Source organism: Rhea pennata, chromosome Z (genome assembly GCF_028389875.1).
Source record: "Rhea pennata isolate bPtePen1 chromosome Z, bPtePen1.pri, whole genome shotgun sequence".
NCBI lineage: Eukaryota > Metazoa > Chordata > Aves > Rheiformes > Rheidae > Rhea > Rhea pennata.
In genome coordinates, this window is record NC_084702.1 from 80,640,283 (window position 1) to 80,660,909 (window position 20,627).

Genomic DNA, 20,627 nt, shown 5'->3' on the forward strand with positions numbered 1-20,627 from the left:
CTTGCAGATTATTCATGTAAGTAGAGCTGTTTCCCTTCAGAATCTGTGTCCTTATTGAGCTGCCAGTGTTAACTCTCTGATACCAAGTTAAGAGAGTCAAAGACTTATTAAGAGAAAGAAAGAATTCTGCTACCAATAAATAATACATGTTGTCAAACACAAAAAGAACACTCTTCATCCTGTTCTATAACTTTCAGAAACAAAACCAGAAGAGTTTAACTTTTGAAAACAGTTTAAGATGATGTTTAAGAAAATAAAGCAAAGTAAGTCCCTAGTCACAGGACTGGAAAACAGATAATCTTATACTCTGCAAAAGATTCAGCAAGTCATCTAACACTTAGAAAAGAATGTGGTAATTGTTGACTTTGGTGCCTAGTGAATTCCATTAAGTAGCAAGATCCAAGTTTGGTCCTCAAATTCCCCATGTAGCCTAGAATTCACTGAAAATATTATACTAAAGGCAACGTTCATCCCACATGATTATTCAAGCTAAGCAAGAGAAAAAATAATTGGAAGACAGGATTGTGCACTGTACTGCCACATTCCAGCAATTAGACAGTGCAGCAGGAAACCTCTCTTCACTCAGTCCTGATCCTCGAGTGCAGGGCTGGAGCTTCTGCTTTCAGAAACCAAAGGACCAGTCTTTCATTGAAAAGAAAATTAACAGTGCAGCTATAAAAATAAACAAACAACAAAAAACTTTGTCCATGTAGGCAGAGCTATCTATGCTCTTCCTATCATATCCCAATCTCCCCCTTCAAGAGAGTGAATTATCCACAAATCTATATGCTATGGTGGAATCCTCTTATTCTCCCTTGCTAAAACTCCACTTTTAAATTGAGATCAACAATTTAACCTGACAAAAAACACAAACAGGAAGGGAGAAAGCCAACACAGATCATAGGTTTAGCTTACTGGTTGTGCACTCCCTTGGAAAAGAAAACATGGGTAATGTCTTATGGAATATTTTATACTAACATATTTAGAAAAAAAAGAAAAAAAACAGATTTTCATTTTTCAAGTTACTGAACTAAACAATACGTTCAAGAAACAAGTTCATTCTTCTCTTCCCTTATTTCCAGGATTGCACTGAGCCAGAAAGGAATATACTCCAGTTGAACTTGCTTGTCATTTTACTGAAGACTATAAAACTTACCTAATGTCATCATCTGTGACTATGAAAGCTTTGCAGAGGGGTTGAGATGTATTAAGCCAAACAGCTGGGTTCTTTTCTACAGCTGCCGAGAGCTGTCCCGTGATAGGTGCAGAACTGGTGTGCAAAGCACTAGCAACAGCTGATAGCAGGGTATCGTCATTGTTACCTGGGCCAACTCCTAAAATAAGAATAACTGAATAATTAACATTCATATTTCACACACAACTTTCAGTGGCAGGGCTCTTCCCAGTAGCTAAAGTTATATATATAATATATGATTATATTATTGCCACTGGATGTGTGACAATATAATCTAAACAGTTAAAAACAAGTTCTTGAAAAATGGCTTTGTAACAGTATAGTTCTCATTTCAGTATAAATCAGCATTTCACAGATCACCCTATTTTTAAAATTGGTTAATTGCTTTAACTTACATTAGCAATTACAATATTCTCAAATTTTTAATAAAGATGATCAGATCATAAATTTATCAGTCACTTATCAAAATGATTTCTTAGCAACTTCATGATGTTAACCTATACCAATATTTCAATAGTCTTTGCTTTAAAGGTATTAAATTAGTTCTGGAAAATAAATAGTGAGGGTGTTTACAACATTCAAATTTCTATGACAATCTCCAAAGCACTAGGACAAACTGTTAATTCCGAACTACAAATTGATGATATTTTAGATCAATCCTCACCAAGAAGAGCACCGTTCTGAAGTATGGTTTCTGTTAACTACATAAATGAATTAAAATTAAATAGTTTTGGAAATTGAGGCATTCTGTCAGCAAACACATTCAGAATTTGGAGTTTACTAAATCTGATTGTAAACTTAAAAGCTTCTCAAGAGCATCAAAAAGTCTGTCCTTTTTAAGCACAAACTACTTTATAGATCTGAGGTAACTGCAGTAAATGAATACAATACCTTGAAGACCTTTAGGTAGCTCCATGGATTTTATGATTTGTTCACTGACATCAGATGCACTGAGGCCCTGTAGCCTCTTCTCCCAGAAAAGCTGAAAAATAATACAAGAAAGCTCATTAGAATAGAAAAAATACTCAGCTCATGGTGGTAAACAAAATTCATGATCAAACCAGCATCAAAATAATCAAGTGGACAGACAAGTGCCTAGCTGCTTACAAAGAAACAAAAATCAATCGAACAGACACACACAGTACCAAAGAGGTAACATGCTACCTGCTGATGGAGCTTCAGTCATCAGGAATATGCTTGCATGGGCATTTTGCAGTGTGTGTTGAGATACTGGAGCTAGCTCTGAATGTTATGGCAGTACAGCTGCACCAACACTAATGCTAGTCAGCAGCTAAACCACTTCAAAACCTATCCGGGCTCAATGATCTGGCCCCTTACTAACCTGTGTAGATAGCTCTAGACTCACCTGGAAATAACATCAGATTTTACCACTTTCAGAAATATGTGTGAACTAAATTCACATTCACTTTACTTTCTATTGCTTGATTTAGTAGTTGGAAACACAACCTAAAAGATTTTTGTGCAATGCAGAATTCCTTCTTCACTTCTATGATACTGGGCTAAAGATTCATCCTGAAGTTCTGCTGCAGATTGGCAACTCTTTTTTTTTTTTTTTCAGAATGAATCTTTTCTAGCTAGCAAAATAATAATGAAAGCTAGTTAAAAAGTTGATTTCCATTCCACAAGAAGCTACATTTAAGAAATAATATTAGTAAGGAGAGAAGCGAGAATGTAGCTATGCAATTTCCTGTGGAAAGGGTATTCTGAAATAGTTTGATTTCTCTACAAGATGTGTGAGAGGAAAAAAAGAAAATCCCAAACTATTTATTTTCACTTCCAAAACCTGATACCAAAAAAAAAAAAAAAAAAAAAAAAGCTAGGTAAGCAGCTATACTAATTCATAGGAAATTCCTCGTTGCAGCCAGGAACTAAAAAGACAGTTTAAGACCAGGGTTCCAAATGCCACGTTCTGTTCTAAAACTGAAAGTGAAACAAGTAGTTTCTCCTCTTCCACTCTTTGTGGGGCCTGTATCACTAGTCTCACCTCATTTAAACTGAACTATTCTACATCAACGATTCTTATTCAGGAAAAGTGTGGGTTTTTTTTGTTTTTTTTTTTTCCCAGTGATAGAGGTAGCAAAGACGAGGAAAAAGCAGCAAAGAATGTGTACTTCAGCACAACAGTACTGCTGACTGAAATAAAGCAGACAGTTATAGTAAAAAAAATGCAATAATCTCTACAACATATCTGTACAACTTAATAAATCAGTAGGGTGAATCATAGTTGTGTTTGCTGATAGATTACTATGCCTTTTTATAGAGAACTACTTATTTAAGTACTCTTATCTGGACATACTTGTAGGATACATTTGTAACCAAGTCTAAATATACATAGCTTAGAAAATCCACACAGGATCATTTCAAGTTCTTCAACTTTTTGCAGAACTCTGACTACATCAATTGACACATTATTGAGTTCCTCCATGACTTTGAGAGCTTTCTGAATACATATGTTGCCACTCACGTCTCATTTTATTAGAATCACTTAAACTTAAAATGCTTTCTGTAAACTTATTTCTCACTCATAGCCAGAATTTGTTTTCACCGTTCCAACCCAGCTTGTAGTTACACTGTTAGCTGAACATCCAGCTTTCATCCTGTTTTAAAATATTAAACATTTAATACCTCCAGTCATTCACATCTACTTTTTATTGATATCAGTAAGATACCATTCCAGGGAAGCACTCTAGATGCGTTGTAAGTTATTACCGCTCCATGGATGAAGTGACAGTACCTTTAGGCTGTCTGGACCTCTACAGAAATCTTTGGTTAGAAATGCTTAAACAGTGGCTCACCAGCAAAATTCTAAAAGGAGTATTAAGACTCACAAGAATGAAATTAAAGTAAAATCCTATTAACTGAGTATTTCATCATCAGATTAACTTCCCACCTTGATAAAGTCACTACGAAGCTTTTTTTTTTCCTCTTGAATCATTTAAAGAATTTACTCTTCATTCCCCTTTTCCCCTTCATTTCACAGTTTTTAAGAGCACACACAAAAGGCTTACCAAAATAGTTCTATTTTTATATGCTACAGGCCACAAGAATAGCCTCTGTTTACTCAGGGTAAAACAAACTGGTCTACAGCAGCAGCAGCAACTGTATCACCAAATACAGTCAAGTATTACTGTTTTTGATCCTTCAGTTACCTACTCAAACCATCACTGTACACATCACAGAGGGAACGAGATCAGAAGAAAGGTTAGGGTATAGAGAGTGCATAGGAGTGCAAATGTGTTTGGGAGAAAGATGGGTACTTTAAGAAGGGTAACTCAGATATAGGAAAGCCTAAAATATTTGCAAAGTGGAGCAGAATACTGATGGGAGGGCTCTTCCAATACCAGGATTCATTCAACTCTTTAAGCCTTAATTTTCAATGCACCAAAGAGCCACTGCAGTTATCAGCACTCTGACTGACTTTGTGGTCAACACAGAGAAGCACTTAGAATCTAGTCATAGATGCTTAAATAAGATTGAAGCAAAAATACCTAAACTACTTGAGACTAGAGAAACAAAGATTCAGGAATGCAATTCCTGTCATCAGGTTTTCAAATAACTCTTTTGTGGGTTGGTCTTTTCTGTTCTTTGTTTTAAAAGGAAAATATCTTATACATACTTATTGCACAATGATATGGATGAGTGTCAAACTAAGATTTTATAAATTCTGACCAAGCCCTGAAGCTTCTGGTCTAATTTTAAAATGAGTTATAGCTCTCCCTATTCAAGTTCAAAAGCTCTCAGTTTGAACTACAGAACATTTTTAAATATAAAGCCACCACTTAATTTAAAAAAAAAAAAAAAAAAAAAAAAAAAAGAGGTAGGAAGCTGGCAAAGAAAAAGACACAACAGCCAATTTAAGTAAACCTTTTCAATGGTTAACAGCTCTCCCTAGCACAAAGCCTCCAGCATCAGTTTCCACCACCGTTGTTCAGTACTATCATACTACACTGATTGTCCTCCAGATTTCCAGCTCCCCAGATCGCCATCAAGACTGCACAAGTTATCCTTATCACTTCACTGCTGTTCATGAGAAACAAATCATGTTCCTAGAGTTTTATTACAAAGTTTGTTCTCCAAACTCTTTAGGGGTTCTTACGAGTCTTCTCTGAACCCCTGCAACTTCTCCTGAATTTTACCAAAGATGCTGAATATCAGATCTGGACAAATATTTCCATGACAGCTGCACCAGAGAAAGAGGGTTCTAATATAAATTCAGAAAGCTTTTATATTACTTCATTTATATGACCAATATGCAACCATTTTACCCCAAGGGAAATGCATGCTCAACCTACTCAAAAGGGTCCTGAAAGTCTTGACAAACACACTGTGCTTCTGTGGTTACAGCCCTAAAACTAGCTTATAGTACTTTATTTGCTACTCTCACAGCATTATTGAGACAGAGACTAAAAACAGTGAAAATAAAGCTCAACTGCACAGACTTTTGGCACATTAAACAGGAAAGTAGGCACCTATATTAAGAACAATTCATAAAAATCCCAGCTAGCTAGACAGTTAGGCATCAGTTTTCATAGACCATGGCCCTCACAGACTGCCCTTGCAGTACATCTCCTGTCCAAAGCCATCTAGATTCATGAAGCAAGCAGCAGCACCTCACAGAGTGCAAGCTTCTGCAGCCACAACTCATTCAAGAAACCACTGCCAACAGCAGAGGCTACCTGGCCTTGGCAACCACCCTTCTAAAGGGGCAAGAAGGAGGACCCAGAAAACTACAGGCCAATCAGCCTCACCTCAGTCCCTCAGAAAGCTGATGGAGCAGCTCATCCTGTACACCTTTTGCAGCTCTGTAGAGAAGGACCTGGTGGACAACAAGTTTACCATAAGCCAACAATGTGCCCTTGTTGCCAAGAAGGCCAATGGTCTCCTGAGGTGCATTAGGCAGAGCATTACCAGCAGGTCAAGGGAGGTGATCCTGCCTCTCTACTCAGCCCTGGGGAGGCCTCATCTCAAGTACTGTGTCCAGTTCTGGGCTCCCCGGTACAACAGAGACATGGAGCTACTGAGGAGAGTCCAGCGTAGGGCTACGAAGGTCATCAGAGGGCTGGAGCACCTGCCCTACGAGGAACGGCTGCGAGAGCTGGGCCTCTTCAGCCTGGGGAAGAGAAGACTGAGGGGGGATCTGATCAATGTGTACAAGTACCTGAAGGGAGGGTGTCAAGGGGACGGGGACAAACTCTTCTCAGTTGTCCTGTGTGACAGGACAAGAGGCAATGGGCACAAACTAAAACACAGGAAATTCCACACGAATATGAGGAGAGACTTCTTTATTGTGAGGGTGACAGAGCACCAGAACAGGTTGCCCAGAGAGGCTGTGGATATCCTTGGAGATACTCAAAACCTGCCTGGATGCAATACTGTGCAACATGCTCTAGGTGAACCTGCTGGAGCAGGGGCGTTGGGTAGATCTCCAGAGATCTCTTGCACCCTCACCCATTCTCTGATTCTGTGTGATACCTTCTGCATAATAACCTTATATTATCTCATAATTAGAGATTTCCTCATAGAATGAAGTGAGCTGTCCAGATTCTGGGCTTTTCTCAGCTTGAGTTTCCTGGAGAGTACCTTAACCCTTGAAGTGCAGGGCCAGCTGATACAGTCCTGTTCTGCTGAGGCTGTACCAGTACAGCCAGAATAGCAAGGCTCATGTCTCTAGGAAAGAGGTGGTAGCAAATATGACCCTGTTAGCCAAGTGCCACATTATCCTAGGAAATTAATCAATATGTTTTATGCCAAAGGTGATCCGTTATGCAATAATCTATGCTATAATCTCTTGTGGAGGAGAAAATAATCCTTTATCACTAAAACCTAGTATCTTCTGCAGGCAACTCCTTTTTTTTTTTTTTTTTCTTTTTTTTTTTTTTCTTTTTTTTTTTTTCCTTTTTTTTTTTCCTTCCTGTGACAGAAAATGCAGCATGGGAAAGTGTCAAGGTCAGCAGGGTGGAGCAGAATTTTCACTTCCTTGTTGTTCTGAAATTCTATAATGGCAAAGCTCTACTACAGCTGTACTTCTGAATTTCTTTGTTTGGAGAATTATAAAATATTGCTTCCTCCATAACTGTTTTTTGTCCAAGAAAAGCTATTCATGACGAATGGTCAGCTATAGTCGAAACCATAATCTCTATAAAAACACAGTCTCCTAAGCAACTATTATTACTCATTCAGAAAAGAAAGAAATGATAGATTAGCCTCTCAGTTGCAAGAATGACCAAATACAAGCAGATTAGGCACTGCACCTTTTCCTCAGGAGAAATAAAGTCTATTTTGCAGTTGCTCAAGCAATGGAAGCCTTCAGGAAGATTTTGCTGAAGTGGGACATTCCAATTCTCATATTTTTTTTAAAAAATGCACATACATTCACAGCATTCAAACATTCTTGTTACATGACTGATTTATATGTAAATCAATCAATAAAGAACCTCATATTTGCAAAATTCTATTTACAGAATACTGAAAATACTCTAAATGTCAACACCATAATGTACTTGACTGGACACAAACTCCTCCTCAGAGCATTACAGATATCTACTCTTAATTTACACTAGTAGTCAGAAAAGGTTACTATCTAATTCAGACCTGTGATGGAAATAGCAAGTTCAACAGCACAGTCACAATTCCAGCCCCCAGCTCTTCCTGCTGGTATCTTCCCAGCTCCCAGGAACCATATTGATTTCCATGCTGCTTGCAGATGCATTATGTAGGCAAGCTGATTAAAGCTTAATCATGTCTACACAAAATATAGTCAATATATTTGGATTATACTATAGACACAGGCAGCCCGAGACTTTGCTATTTTTAAAATCTACTATAAAGGCTAAGTGGGATCAGAACAACTGAAGCATCATTTGAGAAAATACTCAAGTGTTTGATTTTGCAGGCAGTTAAATCAGGAAAGGACCATGGAAGATTTTAAAGTGAACAAGAATTTCTCTGTGAAACTGGAAAATTTCTTTCCCCTTTTTACATCCAATGAATTGCTAAGCTCTGCTGAATCCGTAATTCCCAGTGAAATTTCATTATTTCTGAACTTGTGTGGGAGACGGAGATGGAACGTAACAATCTCATCAGGTTCCTTCCACTTCTCTTTTTGATAATGCTAATATATATTGACCAAAGAGCTTTCTCTTAAGTGTTCCAAGCCAATCTGAGTTTAGACTCCAATCTCTTAAAATTTGATACACAGGAAATAAAATTGCATCTATTTGACAAAGTATGAGGTGCTGATAGCTAAATTCTTCTTCCCTGTTAAGAAACGTTAACAAGACATACATAAAATCACGTCCTGTAATTTTTTGTGTAAATTAGGCATTTTAGACTGCCTATATCTTATGCCAAAAATGACTATGGTCAGCTCTGGTTTATGATGTATCATCCTATTTAATCATCAATTACAATACAAATCCACTACAAACATATATGACAGTAAATGTAAAAGAGACTTTTAAACCAATTTTAAGGAGTATTTCTGGCCTGCAGATGGATGATGTTGCTCAGCTTTATCCTAAGATAGTTAAAAAAGTTGTCAACTGGTTCTTCCAGTTCTGTTGCAGATGTAACTGATGACTGATTACCTGATTTCCTCAAAATGAGCTTCAAATAAGAGGTTGTCCTTCCTTTAAATAGTGAAGGCATTTTCTGGGAATATTTTTAGCCAAATACATCAGAGAGATACTGAGTAAAACCTATTCTAAGTTCAGTATTATGATTATCACCTACATAAACATCTTTTTTACTAGTGCAATTTCAAATGATCCCTAACCTCATAATCAATAGTATACAACAGAATTAACTAGCGATTAACTAGTAATTTCAATCCAAATCATGTTACTCTTCAGTTTATCAAAAATATATCATCAAAATATATCAAAGAAGGTTTTAAATCAAGCCTTATTTGGAAGCATTAAGTTTAATAATAGAGAGAGGGTTAAAGCAAGACATTTGGGATTTGTTTTTTTGATTCTTTGTTTTTGTTTTTTTTTCCCCTCCTTTCCAAGGCCCATTAATAGTCCCTATTAGAGAAAACCCTACTATAGGGTTTCTTCTAACGGCCTGTTAGTGGAATCTGCAAGGAAAAAAAAGGGCCAAAACCACAGAAATAGTAAGAAAAGCTGTCATAAATGAGCTTTTGGAGAGCCAGCATATTTTTAACAGGTTGACATTTTCAAGGAAACATGAATATACTGCAAAGATCACTGTAATTGAGACAACTAGATTTGCTATTTAGGAACTTACAGATATTCATATCATGTGATTTAGATCTAAAGAGTTTGAGAAATCTCTGTGGATTTATTAAACAGAAGCTACTTGGAGGAGGAAGATTAAGTTTGACAGTTAAGAGGAGAGAAATCTAGTGTGTACTAGAAGACTCTCTAGCGCATACATCCACACATAGAGGGCTCAAGCTCTGATGATACCTAGTTCCAGGATTCCCCAAAACATTTTCATTCTTTCCTGGATGAAGATCTCCACCCTGGTAATCAATAATCTACAAAACCTTTAAGAAAGGCTCTGAAAGCTTTGAAGATTCTGTCTTGCAGAGCTGTTGCTTGAAAAATGCTTAGGCAACCTTCTTGTGTGCAACTAGCTACATGCTGAAAATAGGGAACCAGCAGCTGCCACAAAAATCTGTTGCTCTAGTTGCCAAATTCACCTATACCCTGATCATAAGCAAACTGTTAGTAGTTTATCTTTCCAGGAACTACCCAGCACTTACTGCTTAAAGATGAGCTGCTGCCAAATGTCTTCCTGCCAGCATGAATAAGCATGTCTTCTCACTCTCAGATACTGAAAAAACTACTGACTGCCAAGGGAACTACATTATTGACTTATTTTGATCTCTGTTCAAGGAGACAGGCCAAAGAGAATTTTCAGTGAATTATGATTAGACTGTCTTTCGAAAAGGAAGATATAAGTGGATAAAGCTTTTAGAGACGGGTATCTAGAAAACCAGAAGCAAGAATACCTTTAGGGATTTGGGCCAAGGATTGAAGAAACAGGGAGGAATGAAACTGGAAGAAGTAACTGAATAAGTTTTACATACAGATAGTTTTATAGTCAGCACTTCTTTCTTCATTTGAACAGCCAATGCTGATATTATATTTACAGTATCTGTACAGGGAAGGCATACATCTGAGTAGGACAGAAGGAAGAAGCAGTGACGTATATAGATATTGTATGTAAGTAAAAATATAGTTTTTATCTGGAAGGGAAGAGAATCCAAATATATCTGCAAGGCTATAATGTTTGACAACTGTATCTCAAGTGATAAATATTTCACTTGATGCAGGCTTTATTAAGAATAAAGAGGAGTTTTTCAGCACCTTCAGTCCTTACCCCTGCTTCTTTATTTTATCTCAGCAGACCACAATAAAAAAGAAATTCTGATTTTCTGAAAAGCAAGCAAAGACCACATAAGTTGATAACTTTTGCACTCCAGATATTGAGAAAAATATCTGAATGCTACGCTCACACAAGATGTACATGTGTGGTTGTATGTGTATAAAAGCTGCATGTGTGATTAATGATTTGAGCTCCCACCATACTTTTACAAGAAATATCTATAATTGTACAATGGAAATCTGTGTGTAAGGACACTAGATCATTTGAAGTAGTTTAAGAAATCTAACAATTTAAGAAATCTGTCAATGCTGAAGATATGCTGCAGTTGCTGAGAGCATGTTATGTACATTAAATTGCTCTGTTACAGGTTTTTAATGGAAATTTTACTGAAAACACACAAGAATTTTTTATATAAAACAGCTGCAAACAGCTCTTCACTCCCTTCCCAAGTCTCCACCAAGTTGATCATCACTACTCAAAACCATCACAGACTTGCTCAAACAGATCAAAGCAGCACTCTAACCTGGAGGAAAGCAACAGAATAAGATAAACCAAGATTTGCTTTGCTATTAGATATGTAAGATGAATTTTTCTGCATTCAAAGCAGAGGTACCAGCTCTTCTGAATGGAGAATAAGATTAGTGTTTTAAGTATGCTCTTCCAAAGATGATGCTGATGTAAATGAGGAGAATGGAATTTGATTGAAAAAGAATGCTGAAGCAGTGATCAGCAGATGATGATTAATTTAAAATCTTGCTGTAGCTTGATCTATTAGAACCTATCTTAATAAGAAAAGGATTTAACTCAGGTGGATTTGAAAATTGCCTATTCTTACAAGTCTTTATGCAACTGAATAGTCCATTCTCAAAAGACAAGGGATGCATTCCAGAAGATTTAAGTCATTAAGTATTTGAAGGAAAGATTCTAGAGGAAAGAAAAGAGGGAGGAAATAGTCAAGCAAGAAAGAGTTCGGAATCCATCAAGATATGAATTGCCAGACATCCATTTCTCCTGTCACAAAGGTGCCATAACTTTCTTATAATTTAGGGATTATTACTGGTTCAGCAGACATGACTGAAAGGAAATCCCTGACATACAAAGTGTAGTTGTTTAAAAGGAAAACCAAAAGAATGTGAAGAGAATCAACAGACACATGCAATTATGCATCTTTTAGATCTGAATGCGGTACACTTACACGGTCCCTGTTGAACTTCATGGGACCAACAGTGAGGTTAGCTGAGGCCTTCAAATCTTGCTAAAAGACATCTCAACAAGATGATCCAATATGGCTCGATATTTCTTCTTTTTCTTTCTCACCTGAATTTAGAGGATGCAGAGTCTAAATGCCTTATGTTATTTCTTACAAGAACAGCATTCAAGATGTTTGAGAGTGCAGTATTAGAGACAGCCTGGGTTTCAAAGGAAATGTTGTTAAAAGTTAGTGACATATGAATGTATAGAACTATGAACATGCTTCTGCATTTTCTTGTCATCTCTGCATTCCTAGGAAAATAATGTAATTTGATGGTAACAACACTATAATGACTCAAAGATACAAGTTAGACTTAAAAACAATGCCTCAATCCAATATACGCTACATTATGTAGTATAGCATTCCTTCATTCACTAGATTTCCTTTTCTTCTCTGCTCCCTTCTCCTCATATAAAACAAAACCAAAGAGCACAGTATGTAGAGGTGAACTGTCATTGATATAGAAAGAGAAGCATCTAAAGGAGATCTTGTATAAAATGAGTTTATGTTACTGTGTTTTGTATTTATAGTAGTAGTATAGTAAAAAGGAGGGATTCAAAATAAAAAAATTGTATTCACACAAAGCTCTTCTATATGAGTATTTAAGAGATATATTGTTTCTTGATGCAAACTATGTATTTTATAGAAACTTCTATGAAGAAGCTGCATGTGAAAAAAATCTTATATTTGACCTCCAGTTGTGACAGCAGAATATGTAAGTGTGTTTCATTCGGAACATGATAATCAAATCTGAATGAAGTTTTGGATTAAAAAAAAATAATCCCCATATGAACAGACTTATTTATGTATTTTTTAAAAAATTACTATAACACATTTCTATAAGTTATCTTCAAGATAGGAATTCTCATTTGTAATTGAAGCACAGCCAAGACGAAGCAGATTTTCAGCTTCTTTCAACTCTGAGCAGTAACAATGGAATACAGTAACTCCTACCTGCCGAGGCTGCTCTGTTACTCGCTGCGGATCAGATCTCACTTTGTTACTAGGATGATTGGTAACTTTGGTGACTGGTTGTTTGAAAATTGATGCTGTTTGTCTGATTGGTAAAGTAGTATTTAAGTCTGGTTTTCCCTGTTAAAAGAAAAAAAGTGAATTAACAAGCGTTATACACAAAAAGAATTCATATATTAATGTTGGAATCGCCCTCTTTACTTATTTGCAAAAAAAGAAACTTTGGGGGGGAGTAAAGATTCCCCTTAAATGCTATATCCAATTAACCTTTGTAGTCATCCGTTTTAAAGAAAAAAAAAAGTAACGTTTAACTGGCTCCAGATATTTTCACCGTCTTTCATCAGTTAGTCTCTGTAAGAATCAGACTGCTTGAAAATCCACCTTTCCTTTTGGCAAAATACATGTTGTTTATGCAAGTGACTTACATTCTGAAAAGAGACAGCTTCACCATCAGGTGGCAAAATGAATCTCCGAAGCGTCATGAAAACATGCTTGTAGCAAACGGTTTATATTTACAGAGTCCCAAGCCTTAAATACCTCAGCAACTGCCTATACAACTCTTGTCATTAAGTTCCTAAGTGACACCTATATCAAAGAATTCTTAACTAAGTGCAGTAATTTACTCTAGAAAGAAACTAAAACTATTGTACTTCAATAAATTCTACTGGAAGAATTAAAATAATCAGGTTTATGAATTGATGATTCCCAGCCATCATAGATAACACTTTTCCAATATATCTTGTCACATACAAAACCCTTCAAACCATCAAACTAGAGTAAATATTGGTACACAGCTTCCCTGTTTAAACACAATCTTGAACAAACTTCAAATCACAGAAGATCCACTGTAGACCTACATATTTTTCTAATTAACTGCTGGAGAAAGTATCTGACATTCCTAGAGGGACAACAGAAGGACAGATAGGCATGTATTTTAGATATACATGCACAACACAATGTGAGAAGGGAGATACAGAGAACAGAGACAATAGTCATTTAACTAAACTGTATATAGACTGATTTTTGAAGATAGTTAGCATGAACTATTACTCAAGTTCAAATTAGAAAGGCTACTCTAACTGCTTTGTTGAAAAAGTAAATCTAAAACATATCAGATTTATTCTGATCTAGAAGACAGCAGGACAATTTTTCATCGTATTTTTTTTGTAAGCTTTATTAGATGTAATTACAGTTAAGTTTGCTTAACTAAGTTTGCTGTGTGCCTGTTCTGTTTTGTTTTGCCTCTGAGCAGCTTTTGAACTTTGTATCCAACATCAAACAAACTTTTAAAAAGTCTTGAGAAAATTTCTTTATATGAATTTTATGAAAGCTAGTATTCATGTAGAGATGGGAGCAGGGAGAGGAAGAATGCAGGGAAACATCTCCTCTGAGGGAAAGGAAAGCAGAACCCATTTTTCTATGTGGACATCCAACAGTCAGCAAATTCCACTTTCAGGGATTGGGGGCTTTAAAACAGGAAATCAGAGATACTGAAGTGTAAGATTACGGAATATAGATACACATAGCACAAGTCATAAAATGGCAAACATTATTAATCTAAGTGCTTATGAAGCAATTTTTATAGTTTCAGTAATGAAAGAACATTTCTAGACCAAATAATTTACGGTATTTCCCATTAGTAAACCCTATAGACGTTTCAGGCTTCTTCCTCCATTCATCGCTAGCAAAATGTCATAAAGACACCAGTCCCAGACGAAACTGATACTGGCTTCCTCAGAAGTGATCTTGTTTGATATTTAATGCAACAGGAAGGCCATATTGAAATGCATCATATTTCTAGTACCAAAAACACTATGAGAGCTTTGGAGCTTAATTTATGTTCGCTACCAATGAACAAATTCAAACATGAGTAAACAGGGCTGTGTGGTTTGAAGTAAGCCTGAGTTGGCGATACTTCTAGTGCCTGAATCCCTCTGTATAGCAAGAGTCCAAAAGGAAGCATTTGGGCGAAGGAAAGAGAATTTTCCCATAGCCTCCAAGACTAATGAAGAAAGACAAGGAAACAGTATCAAAACAGCATGACAGCTTTCGTAAATCTGTCACTTTATCTAAAAGCAGATTGCTACTTTGAAGTGTTGTGACAGGACAACAGCATCTTACAGCTTTCTGTCTGCAATCCCAGCTCCTCAAAGTCCTGAAGAGTCTTTCAAACTTTTCTGCTCTTGCATTTCTTTGTTGTTTTCTTAACAACTAAAGGTCTCTCGGCTTCTTTTTCAAGGTGTAGAAGAGTGTGACTGAGAAGACACATATGCTTATATCCACACAAAAGAGACAATGAAAACAAATATCCTCAGGTTTAAGCAGACATATATTTTCCTGGTGAACCATATTAAGAAATACGTTCTCTACTTTGAATGACAGTCCTAAGCACTTAAAACGTTTAAGTCATACCAAATTTTGACAAAGAGAGCTGTTCAAGCTTTTGCTTTTTAGAATTTTAGTTACATGTTCAAAAGGAAGAAAAGTAAGATATCATCAAGCAAGATATCATTTCAGGTCCTATAAGAAAGTTTTATAATTGGCTGTGAGATTATAGTTCAAAAGTTACACAATAAACTTCAATATCAGACTGTACCAAGAATCAAGTTAAAAGAATTTTTCATTAGGATTTACTTATAAAGCTATTATATACAGTATATAAGTACCATACATACCTATTATCTACTTATACTCTTCCCCCCTTCTCCTCCCCCCCTTAAAAAAAAATAGAAGTTTGTGGCTTAAAAATGTGAATTAAATCTCACTCTTCAAATCCTCAGTGTTTAGACTATATAATTTGGACTACCCAACTTTATAAAACAGAATGTATTAAGAACCAGAGAGCACATGCTTGTTTAAAAACTGTTAGCTCCTAAGCTAAACATACTGGAATTCCACATAATTGAAATTAGATTGATATTCTCTAATGATCTGTATAGAAATGAAATTAAAAAATTGGCTAGAGGCTCAGGTTTATTAAGCAATAACCTTTCTGTTCAAAGAATCAGCCTCAGATTAAATTCTTATTTTAAAAGTAGGTCTCCATCTTTTAGAGCTTTCCTAGGAATCTGACAGGGTAGTTTCTCCATCAGCAGAATGTCCTGTATTTTAGCATATCTCTGTTACTGCAAGGTGGATAGGAGATGACAAAGAGTGTGAAGTCATTCCTTCTATATTTGTACAAAGAATAGCCTATGAACTAGCAATAAAGAGAATATCATCTCTGTACTCGTTAGTAAGCAATTTTCATCAAAAAGAGCAGACAAGTCACTTAATGCCAAGATATAACCTTACAAACCACAATGGTTATCATAATGGTTACCCCCCTCCAACTATTTAACTCATCTTTTGGGTGAGGGGAGAGGCAAGTGGGAGAGCCGCTTTATATAGCCTCTCCAAGATGACACTGAACTATTAAATTCTTCCTGGTAGAAAAAATAAGGTGTTCCTCCATATAATTGCAAGGCATGTATTTGATAGGAAGGGGCAGCAGAATAATGCTTCATACTTATTTAGGCACCACAGAATGCAACTTAAATGACAGGATGGATTTAATATTTTAGGCCTGAATTCTTCATTCAGAAGGTAAAGAAGTTGATTTGTCAACTGTACTGTACACATTCTTATCAATTCAACAGTATGACTCAAATCATATATTAGTCTATAAGTAGCTCTGTAGTATGTTGGGAATCCCTCTGTAATACTGATTTGCTCATCACCTTATAAGAGCCAAAGCAGCTTTCCAGATCAACAGAAGAAATATACTGGAACACATAGGTGAACCCTGACCTCTTCTCTAAATACACTTTGGGATTTTAAAGGTCCCTTCTTTCTTTCTTTCTTTCTTTTTTTTTCTTTCCCTTTCCAGGTAGTGCAGTTATCTCATTAAAAATATAATAAGGTTAATAATAATAAAGCTTATATTCCAATAGAAGTTTCCCTCGGAAATTCAAACTAATATAACTATATAACTAATTTATAAACTTACTGCCAGAAACCAGTCCCATTTCTGAAATACTAGTGCTTACAAAAAAAAAAAAAAAGCATATCTTCAGAGATCTCCATCTTCAGCTCCATCCCTGACTCACTGTTTATTCCTGTCTAACTGCTGTGAGCAGAGTTTCCATGGCCAGAGCAAACAGCAACAGGACATGAGCGCTTCTGCCTAATTCCACTTGTTAGTTCAAATTATGCTGAGAAATTACCATTCAACAGTACAGAAATTCAAGGATCTTTTTAGATAAAGCAAAAATCAGAGTCTAAGCTTCTAGATAAGTTTATATATCAGTCTTGTTTTGCTTCATCCAGGTAGTCCCTCCCTACTTGAGGAATACCTTCAGATATTTTGAGCATTGCCTTCAATGTGTGTCGCATGCTAGATCAAGGACCATTCCAATAAGTCTCTCCTAATTCATACTGTGGGCTACAATGAACATCGCTATAGATCCTCTGATCAAACCAGCTTCAATCTAGAAACATAATTCTGATTCTGCTCTTCTGTCAAGTATGCTAGCTTTTCAGGTAACATTCACATAACCCCCGCATTTCAACTTACTCAGAGCTTGCTGAACTTCCATCTCCCTTCACTGGTTATTTATTTTCTAGAACTCTGTTTCTCCTCCCTAAACTCCATAAAAAGAATAGGGAATACCCAGAAGCAGTTAACCTAATTTTCTTTTTAAATGCCTTTGAGGCAGAATATACAAGCTTTGATTCACACAGTCTTACAAAGAGGTCCAAACCTTCCAGTTTTGTCCGTTCCTCAGGATACACTGATGTTTATTTAGCAGCGCATGTGCTTGCAGGCTCATTTTCCCTAAGAGAGTTTGAGATACTGATTATAGACTACGGACTTTTTTTCACCATTAACAATGAAAAAGTATGTCTAACGTTAAATCATTTTATATAATGAAGCAGGACTGGGGAGCAAGGTATGCAGAACCACCAACCAGAACTCAACGCCAACATCATGTACTTAAATTTGCCCCAAGTATTATAGCAATAATACTAAAATACACTAAAATAACTTAATCTATACCACTAAAATAACACTAAACTAACACTAAAATAACTTAATCTATACCAGTACCTTGATAGACTTTACCTATCCTGCAAGCTTTACATTCCCTGATCTTGTGACATCAAGTTCAAAGCAGTATTTGAAGCTTTGAAGTCCATGCCTCCAGGACGTTTTGTGCAGTAGGACCAGTATTAGTGGTAAAAGAGCTATTAAAACTGAAAAAAAACCCAACAATATTACTGAAGCATCTGCAACATGGGGGACAAAACTGCTTCAGGAAACATTTCTAGAACAAAGACTTGAGATTTCAGGTCATGAAAAATATTTCCAGATTTCTTTTGGTCTGAAATCTAAGTTAAAGAGAAGTTTAACTTTGCTTAGCACCCCAAATACATGAACTCCCTTCCTCAAAAGGTGAGAGGTTCTCTTAGGCACTGTGAGCGCTTAAATAAATTCAGCTACATTAAAGAGCTGTTTAACCTTTACAATAATAATAAAGAAGAATGATGTGTTATAATACATGCAGAAAAATAAAGCTTCATATTTATTAAGCAATTATTAAGCAAAGACTATCCAGGATTTTTGCAATGCCACAGTTCTTACCTAGAGGTCTCATATACTTTTTAAATCAAGGGCACATACTAGAAAACAGCCATTAGGATAAACTGTTTAACTAAAAATAGATCCATTCCTAAGTACTGTAATCATGCTCTTATTACTTTCTGACTTTTTTTCCTTACTAATCACAGTTGCATCTGGGCTTTCTGAATTCATTCTAAATAAATGAAGTCTCTCATTTGTGGTATGGAGTTTCGAACCACAGAAATACACTTCTTGGTACAGAAACTTGTTAAACTTATCTCCAGCAGCCTGTATATCTTCACATGTACATGGGAAAAAAATTATCACATGGTACAGGAAGTGACTGATATTCAAATTCTTTTTTAAAACAACAACCCAGAACCCAGCCTATGCATAAGATTCATTCACAACAAGGGAAAGAAAAGCTTCCAACAGTTACCTCCTAATAGATGAAATAACAAATGTATCTACAACCAACACATCTCCTGAATTCTCTCCTGAGAGATTCTTGGAATATTTCAGATGAAGGACACTAACTACATATTTTGAATGGCTAGACATAGGCTGGTTCATTTAAGATAGTGATTAAGTTCACCTTATTCAGGTATAGGCATGCCTACAAAATTTCAGCATTCAGAAACAAAGACATACTGTCATTTTTACATTGCTTACTATCGCAAAACAAAATCTTTTCCTGTTCTGGGAACTATGGTAATATATCAGCTAGCAGGAATATCAATGTTCCCTGCGCAATTTTATTCATTATTAAGAGCATTTTATGCTCCATGAACAGCTTTCAAAAAACCTTTCAGTTCACTAGCTTTCCAAAGACAGGTATTTCCAGAAGTATCAATGTGCTCCAGACATTAAAGGAAAGAAGACATGTAAAAGCTCAATAACATATTTCCAGATCTTTCAAATCCTATAATCTAAGGAGTCGCTTATAACCAGACAGTATGTTTAACCATTAGTCTATACTATGTTTTCCTTTCAAGATAAAAAAGTGTTAGGCATATTTTTATAAGCACAGCAACGTGCTGTTTCTATTGGATTCCTATTCAATCTTATTCCATTGTCTCTTCAAAAGCACTTCAAATAAATCAAATAACTTAATTTGCAAGTGAAATGTAAAAATGTTTACACTGAAAGCAGTGAAAAGATTTGTGTAGGATGAAGCAAAGCTCCTCCTGTGGCTCTGCAGTAGATCAACCTATCACCTTTATTGCCAGTACTGAAAGGTCAATAAGAATGCATAATGCTAAGATAGGAGAAAAGTATATTGCTAGAACAGTATTTCTAAATCACTTATACTGTTGCACATTAATGTTGCAAAGCAAAGACATTTATTAGCATATAATATCCTCGGTTCCAGTTGAAACCAGGAGACATTAATATGTCATTGAAGACACTGAGTTCTAGGCTGCTAATGATGAGAATTTCAAAGTTAGAAGAATGGCACGATGGTATTTCCATCCACCATATGCATAAATCTAACTGCCTAGACATGTCTGTGAAAGAAGGCTCAAGTACATTTTTATACTTGTTCTTGAAACATAAGAGGTGCCAAAGAATTTAGAAACATTTGTGGTAAATTGTTTGTATAAAAACAAACATTTAGTAAAATATGAGCAGGTTTATACACAAACTTGCCTATGCAAGTCTCTCTTAAGGCCCCTCTAGCAGCGCAACTGTAAGGCGGACTAGAAGACGACCACAACCAATTTCTTTCAACATCTGTGGAAGAAAATAAAAACTTCAGGATTAAGTTGAGGTCCTATTTTTAACTAACACAGGAATATTGAAGAAATTCTTGAAAGCTCATGAATTATAAATTAAATCACTCAGAAGTAACAAATGTTATTTACCTTAAAAAAAACAAATAGCATTAATTTAGATTCTAATCTTATATTTAGTTACATCTAAGATCATAGTAATATGAAGTGAGCATAGTTCCATCTACATTTTATATACCAAGCTTTTTTAACTTCTGCTTATGTAAAAAGCCTAATTAAAAACCTTTTCCTAAGACTACCTCATAGTTATACTATTTGAAAGCCTCATGTTTGTGGAAAGAAAAAAATTAAAAATAAAATGAAAGCATACTTTAAATAAAAAGAAATTAGCATGAAATGTGTGGTTCACACATTAGAAATGGCAGATGACAAAAAACATCAGTATACAGGACTAGGCTAAACTTGTTAGGTGTTTTCACACACTACCGTAAGTTATGA

General features: G+C 35.9%; 1 protein-coding gene across 1 annotated transcript in view; it reads right to left on the bottom strand.

The window, feature by feature from the left end:
* Positions 1-20,627, bottom strand: part of MBD2 (methyl-CpG binding domain protein 2) — a 43,215-nt gene that overhangs the window by 8,516 nt on the left and 14,072 nt on the right. The window contains exons 3-5 of the mRNA XM_062599451.1: positions 12,777-12,914; positions 2,087-2,177; positions 1,157-1,334 (exon numbers count right to left, since the gene is read on the bottom strand). Of these exons, the coding sequence (XP_062455435.1) occupies positions 1,157-1,334; positions 2,087-2,177; positions 12,777-12,914 (407 nt within the window). The remainder of the gene's footprint in view (positions 1-1,156; positions 1,335-2,086; positions 2,178-12,776; positions 12,915-20,627) is intronic.